Raw genomic sequence first — 20,713 nt, 5'->3', positions numbered from 1 at the left:
CTCAGGAGGAGCTGCAGGGATTCACAGCTCAGGTAGGAGAATCTGTTTACAGCAGAAGCCAAAAAGGATCATGTTTGTACTTTCCCACAAGCGACATAAGCAACACAGTTAGTATGTGGAAGAAGCTGAACTGGTCTGCTGAAACATTTTTGCCCCACTTGGTGAAACATGGTGATGGCAGCCTCATGCTGTGGGAATGCTTTTCTTCAGGAAAGACAGAGGAGCTGGTCAGAGTTTATGGAAGCAGCAGCCTGCAAGAAGCCAAAAGAGAGTTAAGCCTGGGACAGAGGACTGCTTACCAAGTATTGGCTTAGATCAAAGCATACTCATGTGTTAGAATGTCCCAGTCAAAGTCCAGACCTAAATCCTATGGGTGTGTAAAGCTGCTGGAGAAGCAACATATATGATCCTATATACACATTGACTCAGTGGGCTTCATATCCACACCACACTTTTCAGATGTTATTTGTAAAACATTCTTTAAATTATGCGAGTTCCTACAGCTTCATGTTGGTTTAGTACAAAATAATCCCAATACAGTTGATGCTTCTACCATAACAATGTGGAAAAGTTTAGAGGATATGAATACTTTTGCATTACGCTGCATCTACTCTGATGTTATTCCGACTGTGTTAGCAAGCCTAATGCAAACCGATAAAAAGAGGCTAACCTTATAAGGAGGGTCGATGCTTATTTAAAAGCTCATTGATTAACAGTTGTGATTATTGATTAGGCCATGTGACCCAGACAGAACTGATGGATCTGACAGGTTGGAGTCGCAGACAGACAAGCAGCGGAAGATGGAGGGCGACCCGCCCACGAGTCAGATAAACCTGAAGACAGACGCACACAATCACTAAAGACAGTCCTGCTCTCACTCATGCGTGTTTCCAATTTGAAGAGATTATTTCAAGTATCTGTTATTATCTGTACAGCACTTGAACCTCTCCAGTAATTTGGCCCAAACCACTATCTCTCTCTCGCTCGCTCGCTCGCTCGCTCCGCCGCCGCCTGATTCACTTCTCCCTACAGTTCAGTGCAGAGCGTCTGCATGTGAAGGAGATAGTAAGCAGTAATATTCAATTATTGTATGCACGGCGTTCACGTACCGCCCCTAAATTGATTTCTTTCAGAACGAGAGGCATCGCTCAGCACTGACACACAGCCATGTTCCCCCCACATCCCTCCATCTAGTGCATCCCACGCAAATTACTCCTCCATCTGCTCTCCCTCACATTTTACCCCCTTCCTTCTCTCCTCCACGTTTCTTTGCTCTGGTCTCATCCTCTCCTCTCCCCTCCCTGTCAGGCTAACACAGCTATCTGTGGTTGGAGACCAAACAGCCTGCTTAATCTGGCTTTAATCTCTTTGCATTGTAATGAAGACATGCCTTGTTTTGTTTTACTGTTTGACTGAAGCTGCACAATCAACTCTCACCGCAGTGGGACTCTGTCCTGAAGAGAGTTTCTCGAAAATCGTCGTCCTATCAACGAATTCATGTCAATAATGCACTTTTACATTTTAACTGGACTTTTTTGCGTGAGGCGTAATTGAGGAGGAGCAGAGCGGAGAGAGAGAGAGAGAGAGAACAGATTCAGTGGGGGAGGGAAAGTACATTTATTCCTAATTAAATTAAAATCTGAAATCATCATTTGAACTGAAAAAAAGGGAGGTTATATTTGTGTGGCTTGTGTCTCTCTTTCAACTGGAGGCATTTGTGCAAGTTTTCATGCGGCACATTATACCATCATCATAAAGACCTTTGCAATTGGTTCTTTAATAAAGTCGCCCAGAGAGAGGAAACGGCTCTAATCAATACTTCATATAGCAGGGATTATTGTTTGTTCAGAGTCAACATAGATGCACAACATCTAGGTTCAATATTTATGTAAAGTTGGAATTGATTTGTTCATAAAAAGCAGGAAATTTTAGATTTAGGTGTCAGAGTTGTTTTTTTAAATTTACACACATTTTATCATTCTTATGAAGAGCAGGATTCCCGGTCTTAAAAAACAAAAAACAAAAAAAAAAAAACCTACATTCGAACAAAATCACATACATAAATACATATATGTATTCACAGACACCTCCCAACACAAACACACGCGCACACACACACGCATAGCCCCCTTGTCTCTCCTTTTCTAATTAAAGGGACCTCTCTGCCCTGGGTGTGTGTGTGATATTGACACTTAGCTCCGTACAATAAACTTTATTGGCAAGCCCTGCTTGATTACAGCACTAAACTAGAATAACAAGGAATATGGGAGGAGGGGACGTGGATTATATACTAAACAGACATTAGAGAGCTCTATTCAAATATCAGGTGCTTTTTAATAGGAAGCCTAGAAAGAAGGGCCTCCGTTTACGAAGCATCCGGCAGTAAGACGATACTGAAACATGGTCTGCAGAGATAAAAAAAAAAGACCCAGTTGAAATAAAATAAAGTAGGAAAAACATAAAGACAAAGGAATAAGAGATATATTCTGGAGGATGCAGAGAAGGAAAGGAGGAATAGATTTCCCGTCATTAATGATCTATGGAAAATAGTCTGTCTATTTTCAGATATACTGTTAATGGCTGCTTGCTGCCATTAAAATCATTGCTGTCCTGAACACAGCCATTCACGTATTGGCTGCTGTTTCATCTAATATTCATCTACTGGAGGTCAGGGGCGGTGGCGCTGGAATGCTTAATTTGTGCACACAAATTAACGGCAGAAAGCAAAAGTTTTAGACGAGAACCGAATAAAAATGAAAGAATGTTAGACGATTTCTTACGAGAAATTAAGCAAAACAAAATCAAAGAAGCTCTTAGTAACCGTTTTTAAAATTCCAACAGATCAGGGGACAGGAAAAGGACCTTTTTTTTTTTTTTAACTCATAGTGTCTCAAAGAATGCTGCAAAGCTTTCCAATGGTCTTCTCATCTTGCACATCAAATTACAACTAAAGCATTATTAGTTTCAACCAGAAGATGAGGCAAAATGTGATCTCCTGTTTGAGTCTCCTAACTTTTGATTTATTTGTTTTCTTTTTTTAAGGGGGGAGAGGGTTCAAAAAGACTGGAGAGTTTTTAATTACTTCATGAAACTTCCTGCAAAGAAAATTACACAGAAACAGCAAAAATATGTTTGAATCAATGCACTTTGTATTTGACTCTGAGAGAAAGCAGATTAGTGATTCCACCTGAGCGGCAGCTGTTTGTCCCAAACCTTCAACACTTTCCCTGCTGTGGTTTCTCTGCTCAGACAGTTGAACTACAATGACCCCTAATGGGCAAAAGCGGTACTGAGTCATTGAACGCCTCACACAAGAGGTTCCAGTTCTTTGTAAACCTTTGGCTTTGCACCAGCTCCTGATTGCTGAGACAAAACACACAAACAGCAGGGAGGATAAACAGAAAGGTCACTCATCGTTCCGTTTAAAATCCTCACATCGAATCTCGCTGTCATACTTTGAGCTGCTTTGAGTTTCTTCATCCTCTTTTATTCATCAACGCTCAACCATGACCCAGCGTCTCTCCCCATCCCCCCACCCTTTTTTTTTTCTTTTTTTTTCCCCCCTTTCCCTCTCTCGAGGCCTTGGCACCCTCGGCAGGGTCTCTCCCGCTGGGCATGTTGGCAGAGGAGCGTCTCTGATTCACCCACAGCGTGCCCTCTGGCTTTAACAGGCTGGCACAAGGACACGGAGCCGAGCTGAAAGAGAGAGGGAGCCGAGCGCGAAGCTAAAAACCAACAGAACCGTATATCACACTGAAAGTTTTCACAGATTAGGTGGGTGTTAAGTTATAACAGTTTTAGGTCTCTGGTTTCTCTGAGGAAGGCAGAAAAGGATGATTAGGAACTACTGTGGCATGTGCCCCACTGGGTAAAAAGCAGAGAAAGGTAAGCAGCGTCACCTTGAACAGCCACTGACCCCACACACCTTTATGGCGTCTCCAATTAGGGGAGCAGGAGGGAGGACGAGAGAGTTACAAAAAGGGAGAGGCTGAGAGAGAGAAAGAAAGAGGGGGAGAGATGTATTTCAAAAATGTAGTTCAATAAAGAGCACTGACCCAAATGGCATCCAGTAATTCTTCCCTGTGCCAGAGGTGGTTCAATAATCAGAAACTTCATCAAGCTTGCCCCCCTCTGCTCTCCTCCTCTCCCCCCCTCAGTCTGCAGCGCCTTCTGAAGCCCCACCTTCTGCTGGGACCTCTTAGACTTAAAGACAGCGCATTAAGTACAGAACCTATTCGGCGCATCCAGAACACGCATCAAAGAAGATCCTGCTAACCCCACTTCAACATTTTATTTTAATTAAAGAAGTTTCCATCGTCGCTTTGATCTGTTTCCTTTCTACTGTCGGAAGAAAACGTTTCCACTTTATGAAAGTTGTTTGATAAGTGAAGACTTCCAAGCACTGATCTTAACACTTTAAAGAAAGTTCTGGAAAACAGGAGAATGTGAAATACTTATTGGAAGTGTCATGCCATAACCACAACGTTCAATGACTTTGATCAGGGCGGCATTGGCTCGGGAGGCTGGAGTTCATCTTGTAACCAGATCGAACTCCTGTTCTGTCCGTCCCAGTTATTGTCACACCAATCATCATGTGGGTGTCAGCATGAATGGGTGAATGACTGAATGTAATATGAATCACTTCAGAGTCCTCCAACCTGATAAAGAGTTATAAAAGTTAGGGCCTTTTATCATTTACCATGATTGTGCTTTGATGCAACCAATCCATTGTAGTTCTGGATGTGTTTCTGTAGGAAGGTCAATGTCCGCTCCAGCCTAAACCTTTTAGTTTTCTCCAACAGATTTTCCTCCAGAATTGCCCTGTTTTCCCCCTAATGACTAAATGCATGTAGTTATGGGATATGAATGACTGCATGTATGTGAATATTTGTACCTGCTTAAAGGTACCATATATGTAAGTAGATTTGTTGATTCGCATGCGAACATGTGTGTATGTATATCTGTGGTGTGAATGTGTCTGATTTTAATGTTTTAAACAACCTTCTCCCTGGTGTGTTTCTTGGTTTTCGTGAGGCTGTTTGTTTTCGAACAAACAGGCTGAGGCTTTCGCTGAACATCTGGATTTATGCTCAAATTCAATTACACACAGTACACTTTATTTAGACATTAAGACTGTCTACATATGCACCTTACCTGTCAGGTGTGCACTGCTTTTTGTCAGCGTATGACGCTGAACTCCAATAAAACACACAGAAGTTTGTGGTGGTTATGTGACAAAGAGGAGGACCCTATATCTCACCCTCAACGATCTGGAGCAAAAAAAACTGAACAAACTTCTTTCTAGCACGCTAATTCAAATCCGTCTCCATGACAATGTCAGCAGTGCATATCAAATTTGTCACTGCCATGTTGAGATGGATGTGGGAGGACAGGAATATGAAAGAAAATAATACAATTAAGGTCTGTCTCGAGCACCAAGTTCCCATCGATCCTTTCGCTCTCTTTTCCAATACGCTATGGACTTAACATGGACTTATTCTTTCTTAAGCACAAGTGGGACCACTCCTTCCTGCTGGGGAGCAACGCTCACACAATGCTTCAAAAGAACATTTTGTTTATATGTTCAATACCAGAAACATCAATAAAATTATCCATTCATTAATTTCCTCTTCAATACAAATTTAATGCAGAGCCACGGAGTAGGCAGCTCATATCCAATAAGGACATCTATCCCCGATCACTCAGCCCAGTGCTTCCAGTTGCACACACACGCACGTCAATAGGACTCTCCCTAAAACAGCTATTCCTCACAGACTGACTCAATACTGCGGAGCGACAGGAATTAAAGAAAAGAGAAAATAAGCAGGGTGGGAGTGGAATGGGAGGGAGACTTATTATATCTTAAACACAACTGTCAGGGTGAGATTTTTCACCCTGAATGGTCAAGAGAGAAACAACGAGGGGAAGTTTTCTGTTTTAGTTTACAGTGAGACATTCAGGGCCTTGCAGAACTATCCATTTTTCCATATTTTGTCATGTTACATCCAATAACTTCTTTTTTTTTTCTGTGATTGACTAACATAAAGTTGTGCATAATTTAGAAGTTGATAAAAAAATACATACATAGTTTTGAAATTGTTTTTAGATAAAAATCTGAAGGTATATGGTGTGTAATTCAGTCCACCTGACTCAATACTTTGCATAGCCATCTATTGCTGAAACTCCAAGTGTTTTGGGAAGGTGTACAGGCTTTGAACGTCTGCACAGACTGAAATGTCCATCATCTTTTTCAAAATAGCTCAGTCTAGAAGATAAAATTATGGTTGGAGAATCAGAGAATCCCAACGCTTTCTTCGTATTTTTTCGGAATGTGACTGGGATAAAAATTTTCTCGTGGATAATGTAAAATCAGTCAGGCTATTTTTACAATGCACCACATCAAAAATTTAAGGTGAAAGGAAGAATGAACCCCTGCTTAATCAGATTCAGCCAAATCTGACTCAGCTTAAATTGGTCTTAATTGCGAATATTACAACTGTTAATGAGGGAGTGACCAAAATGATAAATTATTGTAAGTACCACAGTGCCATCAAAGACGACAAACTTTCTCTTAAGGAGCACATTAATAATCTTGTTTCTAAACTGAGAGCTACGTTGGGTTTCTCTCACAGAAACAAGACCTGAGATGATTTAATCTCCACAATCTTTCAGCAATAGTCGATATTGACAGAGCAAGCAACATTTGGTGAATCAAAAGCTCTGATAAAAGATCAGTTTTGTAAATGCAGTTGTTTTTTATAGTTATCCTGTTTTTATGATTTTATGTTTGTTTTTATGACAGAATGAATGTATACCACATGAATATGCTAATTGTGATGATACTTGAAAATGCTGCTGAATCTTGGCAGGTCCCTCTTGAAAAAAAGAGATCATAGATCTCAAAGAGGTTTGTAAATGGTTAAATAATGGTTATTATTCCACTATAAATTCTTAGCTCTGGACTTTGTCTTGTTGTTCTGATTTGCTCTAGTGAGTATGCTTTAGAGCACTTTCACACCAGGACCATGGGTGAGACTGAACCAGACTGAAAACCAAACCGAGAATAAGAGGTGCTGATGTGTTTGCATCGACACAGCGGAAGTTTTTAAAAGCTGAATGTTCGCATTGCCTAGAAAGCAAGGCTAATAACTCTCCGGTCAACATATTCCTCCACTGGACCCAAACGGTGGACGTCTTCAGCAAGCGGCTTCTTGTGGTCTTAAGGTGATTTAAATGGTTCTCCGAGTTAGCTAAAGGTCTTTCAAGGCTTTTATTTGGGCTTTATTTTCTACCCGTAGCTTGCAGCTGACCATGATATTATTACATTCAGTGCTTTACTTAAAAAAACAAGAGGAGGAAAAAAGATGCACTAGCCCTGAATAAGATTGAGAGTATTAGATAATTATGTCTTTAAGAGAATACTCCAAAGATAAATTTGGAAAGGTCGGAAGAGATTTTGATTCAGACCACTGTAAGTTATTTTTTAAAAAGTGAAGCTCCTCAACAAAATATAGAATTGATCTACTGTTCTTGATTATAGCTCACTAGTATATAGGTGAACGCGAAGCTTTGTTCGTTAAAAATCAGTTGTTTTGTAAGGATTTGTGAAAAGGTTGAATTTCCTACAGTTAAAAAGCAATAAAACAAATTACAGATGAATGTTTTACTGCCTTGTTCTCCAAGTCTAACTCTTTCTCCACTTCCACAAATCAAATGCAAACATTTCTGTCACATTTTTGTTTTATAATAGCAATAAACCTTTAGAGTGTCAAAAGTAAAAGCAATTTGGAAACACTGATGGCAATAAGTAATAACTGAAGAAAGAAAAAAAGAGGACTGATGAAGAAAATTAAGTAAAGTTTAAAACTAAAGCTGGTTGAAAATGAAGCTGAAGAAAATTAAGTTAGATGTAGGAGCATATTTCTTATGCCCTTCTTTCACTGCGACATCTTTAAGGAGGAATTACACGGCAGGAGCAACAGTGCCATATTCCCTGATCCGATCTATAGCTTTCTGTTGCATGAGATTAGGAAATGTTTGAAAACAATATTAGTATCGAATATGATACAGGTACAGAACCCGGCTGAACTGCTGCCCGCAGAACCAATGGCACACAGCAGACAGAGCCGTGAGCTGCGTGTGTGTGTGTGTGTGTGTTTATCGCGTTAGAGCTGGCGATATGACACAGGAGCCAGGGTTCACCGGTCAAGTGGAGTCAAACCAGGTAGACGATTGGCTGATCAGGTCTGAGTGTAATGAACAATCAATGGCTGAATGCATTAGCTTAATCTAATGGGCCAGGTGGGAGAGGACAACGTTAGACGCATGGAGCGCATGATTGAGCACAACATGCAACAGCGATGCAATCAATAACACATGGAGTGGTCTAACCCCCTTGGGGAGGACGGAAGGGGGGGGTCCCCACTTCTGGAAGAACCCGCTTTACAGGCATTTAGGACGTGTGCTGTGAGTTTGTGTGTGTGGGTGTAAATATGTATGCATGGTTGCTTAGTGGAAAACAGAAAAGGAACCAAGCTGTATTAGTCTGATTGATTAGATTATGAAATGAAATGAGGGAAATCAACCCCTTTAGTTTCTGGCCAGTACCCCACCACACCTCAGTGAGCAGATACAGTTCATATCAGAGAGATGCAGCAAAACAGACAAATTTGGAGCAAAGTATGAGTTATGTCAGAATATGAAGGGTAAGAATGAACACAAATAACAATGAAAAGAAATACATCACTGCATTTGGACAATTGGAGGAAGGAGAGGGGGAAACCTTCTTCAAATTTAGGCCTGTCCCCACGAGGGAAAGGACTTGCTGCGGTGAGTTATTTGACCTCCCTTATTGCTGGTGATTAGTTTTATGTGAACCTGTTTGTAGGTTAAAAGCACAGCTGAGGCTCCTAGGTACAACAATATGCATAACCGAGGTGATTCACTTCTATAACCCCTTTCAGACCTAAGTGTTTAAATGCAAAGTGTGTGAAGCTAAATAGGTTCATAAAAATGGAGACGTGCAACATATGTCTGCGCATCCAACATGCTATGTTAGTGGATACTAAAGAGAGCAAAACCCTTTACAATTTTTCAAGTGGGGGGAGAGGAGGAAGAGATCAATTAACAAGGATCGAACTAAGAAGACATTCATGGCGTAAAGAAGGAGAAGTGAGATGACAAGTTAGGGACAAGAGCCAGTCAGAGCAGAGGACAGTCATGGGTCAATACTTGAAGCATATTCTGCTGACACTGCACATCTCAACGCAAACACACAAAGACATGCACACACATTTTTACATTCTCATGTGCAAAAGTAGGAAGATATACAGATCAAATCACTCAACCAAAGTCAATGACTCAAGAGGGAATAGGAAAAATATACAAATATAGAACATAAAGGAAAGTCATGCATTCAAACCCAAGATGTCCTCATATTTTCTACAGAAAGTGTCTTAATGAATTTTCTAAATCAACATCAAGGTCATCTAAATTCAACTCCTAATGCCTCAATTTCATCTTCATTGAGCCTTCATTGTTTATAAAAATCAGTCATCAAAGTTTGCTTTTGTGTTTATGAGAGCCAAAACAGAATAATGTGCTATATAAATAAAATTACTGTTCCTTATAAACTGTAAGTGCATTGTAATCAACAAGTCATATCAAAACAAATGTTCAGAGCAGTCGGTGGAATAGTGATTCCACCGACTGCTCTGCATGGAAACTGGATCGACTTTACTTAGGATGGAAAATCTCAATTAAGATCTCTATAGAAACAAAGGATAAAGCCATGTGAGTTTCGTGTAACACCGTCATGTTGGAGCAGCATACTAAGGCTAACTTGTAGAAATATATGTGGAATAAAATATATAAAATTTCATCTGCTTCAGATCAAACAAATTTTAATAACAAAGAAAGATAACCTGAGGAAATACAAAGAGCAGTTTGGGTCCTTTTGTCACCTCCTGGACGAGACGTAGTTGGTGATGCACTCTTAGATTAATTTTGTTAAGCCTGTCACTCCTGGGAAGGTTCACCACTGTTCCATATTATTGCGGATAAAGACTCTAATTGTGGTAATCTGAACTCCAAATGCCTTAGAAAAGACTTTGTAACCATTTCCAGACTGACAGATTTAAATGAATTTATGAAATATTCTTGAATTTTATTAGATCAAGGCACCTAAGTGATTTCTTGGGTAATCACTTAATAAAAATTAGTTGTTTACAATGGGAAACATTGTTTTGGACCGTGTCTTCTAATTATTATCTGAAAATATCATTTTAAGTCAGATTTTGTACTGCCTCGGGTTATCTTTGTATATTTGTTTACTTGAAAAAGCACTTTGAGCAGGACTATTGCTGAAATGAGCTATGCAAATAAACCTGACTTGACTTGAAAGCCAAGAAAAATGTGTTATGCGTTTGGTTGCCTAATTGGAGACACAATCGCATTCTGTTGCAAATTCATCCCTCTGATTCCCTCCGAGACTTTGCAGAAAAGAATGAAAAACAAAAACGAAGAGGGAGTTTTGGGGTCTATCAGTAACCAATCAGGAAGTGGATGGTGTCATTTTTCTATAGCCATTAGACTGCAAACAACATTAACTTCATAATGACTAGTTAATGGAAAACCCGTGTCTGTTGCCCTTTTAATTAGCTGATCAAGAGGAATTAAATTAGAACATTTAATGATAAATGATTAATCAATTGCTCAAAGATAAATCAAGTAGAGTTGAGGTAAAGATTCCCGGTATGGTGAAATAAATATAGACATCCACTTGGTCGTGCAGTAAATAACACCATATTATCATAACACCTACATATCTAATTATCTCTTTGATAAATTAATCAAATAGAAAAAAACAGAATTGCCGGAGTCATACAAGATGAGCACTTTGTAGGTGCACAATTGTGACAGTTATATTCTTCATGGTAATTTTCCTGTGCGTGCGTGCGTGCGTGCGTGCGTGCGTGCGTGCGTGCGTGCGTGCGTGCGTGCGTGCGTGCGTGCGTGTAAGCTTCTGGTAAAAGAGAGGTCTGTGATAGGGGCCTCTCCATCTTTGAAATGAATTAGCGTGTTGCGCCTTATTGAGTGAAGCTCACTGTTTAAGTGAAACTGATGAGAGATGTGTGTGCAACAGCGACTGGGCTATAAGTATGTGGCTGAGGTCACAGGTTAATCCTTATTGATTCGCTCCGCCGTCTCCACGCAGCCGCGCAGGACGACAGCAGAGGAGCGGCCCACTTCTAGAGCCGGCTATCTGGGTAGAACAAACATGGGATAAAAATCACTGTCGCCTTCAAGCGCACACATCCTACGTTGGCGGATGCTAAAGAGGGTACGGACAAGAGCATCATCTAATCTCTAAATAGGTAGTTAAACAGACTCTCCTTAGACGGACTGCAGATCGTGACCTTCTCAGCATCACAGAGATATGATCATGTTCATACCATCAAGTGCACTTGTTCTCATTATAAAAAATCTATAGACAAGGGCAGGCATGTATTTCTAGAAAACTGATTTAACTTTAAAAAAAAAAAAAAAAAACACAGACATGGAAGGAGATATATCATTTAAATGCTACCTACAAATCTAAAAATCACAGCAACCACTGACAGACCACCCGGAGAAACCCAAATAATACCTAAGCCAAGCTGTATTTATTAACAATCTCATCCCACAGGAGGACAGGTGAAATATTACATTAATATGAACAACTATTAATAATAAGCCCCCCCTCCTCCTCCCCCCTCCTCCAACTCTTACCCCATCACTCCTTCTCTCTCCATCTCTATCACCCCTCCATCCCCCCTGCCCTCTGTCTCTCTGCCTCTAATCCTATCATGCGGGCAATAAGTGTATGCACCATGAGCACATTTAATTTCTGCGGTTGGTTTTCAGCGAGCCCAGAGGTGAGCCTTAATAAGGATCAATGGCACTTTATCTGGGACAGCACCCACTTCACAGCATGCAAATTACACGGCAACCCTTAAAAAAAGAAATGGATTTAATTAAAAAATGTAGAACCACGGGCTCTGGAAATTCAATTAAAGGATTTATGCAAAGGTTGGCTAGCTTTTTGTGTTGCAGTTCCTGCTTATATAATGAGCTTTTCATATTAAAAATCAATAGGTAATCTGGGCTAGGGGATCGGCTGCTTATGTACATTTTTGAAATCAATTTGAAAAATAGTCCATCAGCTCTGTGTCACAACAAAGAGCGGAGGGGGTGTTGTGTGTATGTGTGTGTGTGTGTGTGTGTGTGTGTGTCTGTGCGTCAAGTTGTAAGGGTCAGTGGTAAGAAAGCAGAGCTGCTAGCAGAGTGACACTGAGGTGATAGGTTTCATATTTCTCCCCTCAGAGGGTACAGACACTCTAAAGAAAGAGTGCAGGGTAAGTGGGAAGGGATGTCTCTCTGGTCAGGTCCGTTTCTGGTTCTTTGGTCTGTTCTGATCCCTTCCATTAGAGAGACAGCACTCTGGCAACGAGCGTCTAGTTGGTTCTGACCTGTGGCTCCAGGGTAATTTAGGCGAACCCCGACTCAGACTCAGTCCAGACTCGGGCATCAACCTGTTGGGGAGACGTCCTAATGGTCTCCCCGAGGCGTTCAGCAAAGGTGGAGCATCAGGCATTACTGCTCTTTTTTCTTTCTCCCTTTACCACCCTTGGATTGTGATAGAAAGATACACATGCATTTCAATAGGGTTAGGACATTAGAAAGTTATTTATTTTAGAAATACAATTCAAAATGTGAAACTCGTAATTTTGGTTCATTTTAATGATTACGGCTCACAGCTAATAAAAATCCAAACTCCAGTATTTCAGATTAAAAGAAGCAGTATAACACACACAACAAAAAGAATGAATTATTAAGACAGAAATGTTATAATATGACCCTCTTTTCATGGACAGGACTGCTGACTTGACAGTTATCCAGAAGTCATTAAGAAAGCAAAACAAAAAAAAAAGTCTTAATTCAGTAAATGCAGAACTTGGGGAAAATGTTCAGCATTCTTGGAATGGAATCCCATTAAACCACAGCAGAGCCACAGCCTGACCACTCCATGCCATGACCAAGTATCGAGTGCCTATATACTGTAAACACATGGACTGATTGGGTGACATTTCCACATTAAATCTTGTTGTTGTTGTTATTGTTGGTGTTATGCAATTCAAATGCTCTGAGAGTTTAAAATTTTCATAAGCTGAAAGCCACAATCAAACGTTTACGAGACTGAACGTTTCCAATAAATACGAGTTCCACTTTTTGAATTGAAACAAAGAAATATAATTCCAATTATTTTCTAAATTCCTGAGAAGGACCTGTTCAGTATGTCAGAAACAGGAAGGGGTACAACATCATTTTTTGCAGTAACCGGCAGCTGAAAACAAGAACTTTGGAAGCAAAAAAAGTTTGCTGAAAAATGACTGTTTTCCGCTTCGACGTCACCCATTTTCAGCAGGAAAATTGTTGGTGCCCCCTTCACACTCGTGTTGTGTAACTGCGCAGCAGGCACGAGGGATGAATGACTGACTGCGTACAGTAGCGGACTGTCAGCGTTTGATTGGTTCTTTATTGATCCAGACACGCTTTCCATCACATCAACTCATCCACAATAAACCATTTACACAGTTTCCCTGTGCAATGGACCGAATAACCAGGCCTCAGGCCATCTTTGTTCACCCACCCTGTGTGTGTGTGTGCGAGTTTGTGTGTGCGTGCGTCCGCGTGCGTGTGTGCGTTTGTGGCTATGTCTGTGTGTTTTCTTAATGAAATGGTATCTCCCTACACAATAATCCTGGTAACAGGATTGGGCAGAAACACACATGTCAATACAGCCAAATGGGATTGTACTCTTAAATCCAACAGTGCACCGTCACGTCTTTCACTCCTCATGGCCCTACCGCTGTCTCTAATATAAGGAGGTTTTCTCCTTACGTTCTGAAACAGCACAGCAGGAAACGTCTGGTAGGAATATCTTATTAATATTGGAACGTTCCTGAAAAGTGGTTCAAACCATGGAAATCAGAGAAGATCATTCTGCGTGCGATTATGAAGCAATCCGTCTCCAGCACTGATGAGAAGCCAACGCGGTGTTTCCAGCCAGGCTGGAAGCTGACCCCCTTCTGTGTAGCTCCTAATCATCCAAAAGGACTCTATTACAACAGCCTGGCAGCTCATCTAACCCTGCAGAGAAGGAGCGGAGGGGTGGTGGGAGACTGGGACCTCTGCTCCTCTTTGTTTCCACATGGCTGAGCAGAGCATGCATACTTACACCCAGGGAACCAAGGTGCACAGCAGACAGAGGATAGAGCATCTAACCTTATGTCTGTCTGCAGGAGGGAAACCGATACAGAAGCGCTTCATTGTACGTCTGTTATACAGTATGTTAATGCTGATGTCTCACTCGCAGGAGTCATCTGAGGGTTTAACCCCTGAGGTGCAGGACTGAGCTCCTGATCACAGCCAGAAAGGCTCAGTGCAGGAGGCGCTGGTAAATCCCACGTCTTCGACCCGAACCCCTCTTTCTCTAAGGCAGCCGTGTCTGCTGGTGGCTGGTCAAAAGTTCAGTCCGTGCATATGTAAAAAGGTGGCTGGGAGCCCGAGGCAGGATCCTGGGTGGAAATAATCACACTAAAACACTAGGAAGCATAGGGACAAGGCAAGAGAGCGTTGATGAAACCAGCCCCTCAGGGACTGGCAGAGCTGCTCAGGTGTGTGCCCACAAATCCTTCCCCCTTTCTCACTCGAACCATTATAACTGCATGATGAGATACTGAAGGCACTGCCCACGCACATCTTCGTGCTGCTCAGCATTATCTGCGCCTATAGTTAAAGTATAGATTTGATGAGCGTGGGCTGAGGCCAGCTGCTCGAAGCCTGAGGGTACACTGATCACGAGGGAGCAATCAGTCAGTCAACAAAATGTCACAGGGTCAGTGATCCGGCACGACAGCATGGTGACAACCTCACAAAGGTTACAGCCCAACTAATAATTGCAACAGTCACAGAAATTCATTATGTGCTGTTTAAATGTTAGTCCAGACTTTTGGTTCAAAGTGCACAACATACTCCTGATCTCGCACTGCAGGATCAAACACAGTCCAGGCTATCACTGATTTTATTTGATTTTTTATTTATTTTTACATTTTGCCACATCACAGTCTCTCAAATTTCAGTGTAGTTCAAACAGATCTAATGTGACCAGATAATTGTGCAGTAAACACGATAAAGATTTACAAAATTGTTCTAACTTAATTTCTCTTTGAAATATGAGTTAAGTATTTTTAATTTAATATTTTAAAACTCAAACAACCGTTTGTTGTTTCTGTGTTTCTACTTCTGCTTCCTGATGAGGAAACCCAAATTTCAAAAACATGGACCGGATCCTCAGTGTTAAACATGGCAGTGGCAGTATCATGCTGCGGGAATGCAACACAAAATGGCTGATCAGAGATGAAGGGAAGATGAGGCTGAACACAGGGTGATACCAGAAGAGAAAAAGATGTAGGCACCTCACGATTACATGTTGCGTTGTGTTGGTGTGTCACATAAAAGCACCATAAAACAGGTGGAAGTTTGAAAACCTGCAAGGCGCCGTAGCAGCATCAATCAGAATCCACTGGGTTTGAATCAAAAATTTAAATTTCCCTTTTCTGCCTTGTTCTCGCAGGTTTTGATGCTCACACACCCCCATTGCAGGCCAGATCTTTGCATACTGATAATAAACACAGCAAGCGGCACATGGAAAACTCCCACTCTAAACATGCTGAATTTAAAAAAAAGAAAAAAAAATGGAAAAGGAAAGAAAAGAACAGAAGAAAAAGAAATGTTAAAGGCCTGGTCTCACAATCTCTGATAAGCAGATCAAGGCACAGGGAGGGGAACATGATGTTAGTGAGAGATAGTTTGGCTGATTAAAATGTCATGGCTCTTTATAGATGCCTTTCTCAACTCAGCAAAATGAAATCAGCTCTGTAGATCATAAGAAGAGTGGGCTGTGCTCTCTGCTAATAGATAACTTTCTTTCTCTTAAGAATCCAGAGTACAACTTGCATATTTTGGTCATATTTGAGCAAAATCAAAACAAACATTAACGTGAGTTGTTGAAGAGTTTATAAAAACAATTAATCAGAGAGGATGGCAATGAGTCACCGTGTCTCATCACCTTTATTACAATCAAATCAAATGCAGAGGACCACTCCGGGTGTCCCATTTATCTCACCACGGCTGTCTTCCTTCATGCGTGCTTATCTGTGTGGAGAAACTAAACTGTATATCTCTCCACCTGAGCTCCTATAAATCAAACCTGTGCTTTAAATGAGAGGCTGGTTATTTGCGCAAGAACACACACGGGGGCCCTGTGATTGTTTTTTTGGAGTCGACTTTCTGCTTATGTTTGCATCCCTGAACAATCTCCGTGGATCCCGCAAGCGTACGCAAGCAATTAAAGCGATACCATCTTCATATCCCTGCAACCAATAACTGAAATAATATCACTGTTTTATTAAGCCCTTAATGTGGGGGCAGAAGCAGTGAGGAGTGGGGTTTTAAGGAGGATACACTTTCAGGGGCCTTATCAAGCCCGAGATTTAAATAAGAGCAAATGTTCGGCTTAAGGGTGCGCCTGTGTATCTGCATGCGTGAGCCTGTGTGTGGCCTTTATCAGACATGGATTTTAGCTAATAGCTGTGTCAGCATACCAGAATTTAATTACTAGCTCCACCTTTGTCCTGTAATATTTACCAACATCTACACTTGGTTTAATTAACGAGACATAAGAAAAGCCACCGCCCCGTTCTGGAGGAGAAAGAGAGAAAAAAAAAAAAAAAAAAAAAAAGAGCTTAAAGGGGAGGAGTGAAAAAGAGTGATTTACAATAAATATAGTCAAAGAAACGATCAGCTTGGCATTTGGTGCCGAGGAGCGGCTCCTCTCATCTCTCATCCCGTGTCAAAAGGCGGAGAGACGAATGACGGCCCGAGGCCCTGCGTCTGTCAAACATGATGGATCAGAACAACGCTTCACTAAAACTCCGCCGCGCCGCCTTTCAACACGTCACATTCTCACTTCAGTGAAAACACCAAACTGATAAAGTATGAAGAACAGCTAATGGAAAGATGTAATTGTCAAAGTAAAGAATATATTAAAAGGCTGTGAAGCCTAAAGGGTACAGTGTTGGATGAATCACAGATCTGGATCTTATAAATCAAACACAAAGTGTTTGATGATGTTAACTCTGACACTTCCCGTCACCTCCTTCTCATAAAGAAAAAATAGTAAAGAAAACTGCCCCAAAAGTGCACACAAATCATACAAAGCTCTATAAGTACGTGGGAACTCATAACTGTTTGACTAACCTCAGAAAACATTTCAGCGTTATTGGAGAAGGAGATCATCCAACATGTTCCAAATGTGAGGTTTAACATTTTTTTTCACAATCTACCTTCCAAAAAGGCATGGAAGCCTTGAGTAAAACAACAAAAACCTATAGTATCACAGCATCTACACAAAAAAAAAATTAATTGAAATATGACACATGATCTAATTGACGTTATTTGCAACAAATAAGTACGTTTTCATCCATTCATCTGTTATCTATGCCCAGCAATTCTTGTGGGGTTGTGAGGTGACTAGTTCCCATCTCTGGGAATCATTAGGCGAGACACAGGGCACCCATCCATCACAGGGCGAAGGCTCAATTTAATATACCAAAAAAATACAACATATCGATCATTATAGCTATTTATAATTACCGTATGTATATTTTTATATAGGTAAAATATAGGTAAAGTTACTGCTATTATAGTTATAGTAATATTACCCACATTTATTTAATGTAAGCGATAGGGCTAGCTTGATTCACCAGATTCTGACGACATTCTTGGATTAGATATCGGGCTCAGGTCACCAATCCATCCAGTGAGCCAGACAGCAGAGTGCTGCAATACCAGACGTAATATTTCTACGCGTTTTATTCTGGAAGTTTAGGCTTATAGTTTTAAAAAAAAATTTGTAAATAAAAAAACACATAGCAATCTCACAAAGAGCAAAATGAAAGAAAAATGATTCAAATATATCAATAGAAGGCCAGAGTGAATGAACAGTCAGTGATGTGAAGAGCGAACGTTGGACTGCAGCATTTAAGTGTTTTAAATCAGAAAATACAAGACTTTTGTTATGTGCTGCATGTAAACATTTAGGATAGTTGAAGTTATTTTGAATTGTTACAGTGATGGATGAAAATATTCTTCAAGTAGGTGCAAACGTTTGATCAGTCATGTCCTCGTTTCACCTTAAAGTCAAGAAAAACCATCTTAATGTCAGTGGACAATATATCCAACCATTAATCTACTAATACCTACTTTGGACAGCTTTGTTTCGAGTTATGTTTACTGTTCCTTACACCTCCGCTAAGGAAATGCCACGTCAGCATTTTAATGCATAATAATTGAGGAGAAAAACTCCAGACATCTGCTGAGGAGCAGCAGGGAGTTTCAGTAGACAACAGGAGGGCTACCTGTGATTAAAATAAGTTGAGCAATTTAATTTTACTGGACTTTTAAGATCAGTAAAAGTTGGACTTGGAAACCCCGGTAGTGTGTTGGGAAGACTTTGACACTTGAAATTATACGGATATTGCTGTTAGTGTTAGCAAGGCTAGTGGTGAATTATATTTAGAAAAAAGTTGTTGAAAACTAATGTGCTTTTATAGAAGAAGAAAAAAATTAAGCTGTATACCCAACAAAGCCTTTGTGGCATTTGTCGTATTTACATCGAACACTATGGCTCAAAAACTCTTTAATGTTTAAGTGAAATGCTCGGGATTGGACAAAATTCCTGTGAGTAGATATTAAGATTTGTAAATTGGGATTTAAATCCAAAAATCCAGGATTGGAGAGTCTCCAGTCATTGTTACTTTGTTTTCATCACTGGACTTAGCAAAACTGGAGAATAAACAAGCAATACATTTATTCTTTAAGCAGAATATCCTCTTTATCCATCTTCCAATTTAGTAAAGGAGTAAGTTGTGCAAGCTAACACTAGCCTGTATGTCTAACTGCTGCCAACCTGCAACCCTCTCCTTACAGACATGCTGATTAACGCTTGTTTACAGTAGTTTTAAAACAATACTACCTTTATAACTGCACGGGAACATATGAATTTTGTATGATTGCATGTATTTTACAGCCTGAAATATTTCCAAGCAGCTTAATAAAGTAAGACACTGTTCAAAATAATTGACAAGCTTTTCATTACTCAGTATTTGTATTCTATGCTTGTACACATGCATCAGCTTTACCTCAGTGTAAGCCAAGACTAATATAGAACCTTGAAGTTTGCCAAAATACTTTCCTCCCATCCTAGTTTGTCCGGGTTGGTTTTCTTCTCAACTGAGCAGCTCTGTTGAAAAACTGCAATCTGTTTGTGCAACTCCAGATAAACAAAAGTCAAGCACTTGTGCTGTAGTTTCATTTTGGAGGCAATACTTCACCTCCTGCAACAGTTTCAGCTCTTTCCCTGAGCAGACAATGACCCTTCAAGGAGCGCTTGACCCAAAAACAAAACTCCCAGAAGCACAGGGGTCCAATAACTGCAACAACCATCCAAGTGAAGTGTCAATTTTCTGAGGGGGATCTAGTTTTACAGCTGCTTCTAAATTAAAGTTGTAATCTGATGAAATAAAGAACAGGTCCCTCTGGTATGGCAACTAGCAACTTCTCTGCGTCTCAAAACAAAACTGTGCTTTATGGCATCATGTTTTCAATGTGTCTTTGCTTTCAACAAGTATTTACAAAGCAAATCAAATGACAAATGTGGAAAAGCACTCATAGAAGGCAGGTGATATTAAAATCAAAACAATTTTGTTAGACACTTTAAGGAACAAGAATGCACAAATTGTGACATACATTCACTGTTGTCTGGATGTTGTAGTTCATTAGATCTGGTGTCATCTAAGAGAGCAGAACTTAAATAAACAGTAACAGGAGAAGGCGGAAAACAAACTGCAGCTCCATCTGTGAAAGCCAACATCACAGCGGAGCGACTCATTTCCATCCGGTTCCTGTTCTTTTTCCCAAAAGAGTGTGCCAAAAGAAACACATGCTCAGTCAGAACTGAGTCTAATCGCATGAAACTAAGACACTGCAGTCCACTCAGCGGGAGTTTGTGCAGATTCATGGTGATCAAACACTTTCTGAGTTGCTTCCTTACCATAGACTTGGTGAATGGTCTGGCCAGAGTAAACAGAAAGGTCATCAGCCACCAGCTCTTATGAATGGAGGTGTACATCATGTTCCCAGGATGCAATGCGTTGGAGGTCACACCGTGAGGCGAAAGACGCCGGTGTAGCTCGTTGCTGAAGAGGATGTTGCAGAGTTTAGCCCGGTTGTAAGCCAGCATGGACCAGTACTCGTTCTTCGGAGGGGAGAGCACGGCCAGATCCACCTTCCCACACGAGTCCAACAGGTCCGTGAACCTAGAAGACAGTTCACAGGAGCAGCGTGAGAGAGTCTGTGAAGGTTTTCTGACAGCAGATGCATGGCGCTGGCTGCATACAAATCAAAGACGTGACATGATGTTCTTTAATTGCCTGCGACAGAGCTGTTAAACTCCAGATGTTTGACAAGGCTCCTTAAACATTACACTACTCGTGTTATTATGCGCCGCATCACAATACTTGAGCACAAAAAAACTACACTCTGTGTGTGT

At 40.7% G+C, this 20,713-nt stretch overlaps 1 protein-coding gene across 1 annotated transcript in view; it reads right to left on the bottom strand.

The window, feature by feature from the left end:
• Positions 1 to 20,713, bottom strand: part of wwox (WW domain containing oxidoreductase) — a 174,786-nt gene that overhangs the window by 99,342 nt on the left and 54,731 nt on the right. The window contains exon 8 of the mRNA XM_015045926.1: positions 20,216 to 20,480. Within this exon, the coding sequence (XP_014901412.1) occupies positions 20,216 to 20,480 (265 nt within the window). The remainder of the gene's footprint in view (positions 1 to 20,215; positions 20,481 to 20,713) is intronic.

Source organism: Poecilia latipinna, unplaced genomic scaffold (genome assembly GCF_001443285.1).
Source record: "Poecilia latipinna isolate Pla-1442-1.1 unplaced genomic scaffold, P_latipinna-1.0 Scaffold754, whole genome shotgun sequence".
NCBI classification, from domain to species: domain Eukaryota; kingdom Metazoa; phylum Chordata; class Actinopteri; order Cyprinodontiformes; family Poeciliidae; genus Poecilia; species Poecilia latipinna.
Note: the sequence above shows the minus strand (reverse complement) of the source record. Positions and strands in the feature narration are given on the sequence as shown.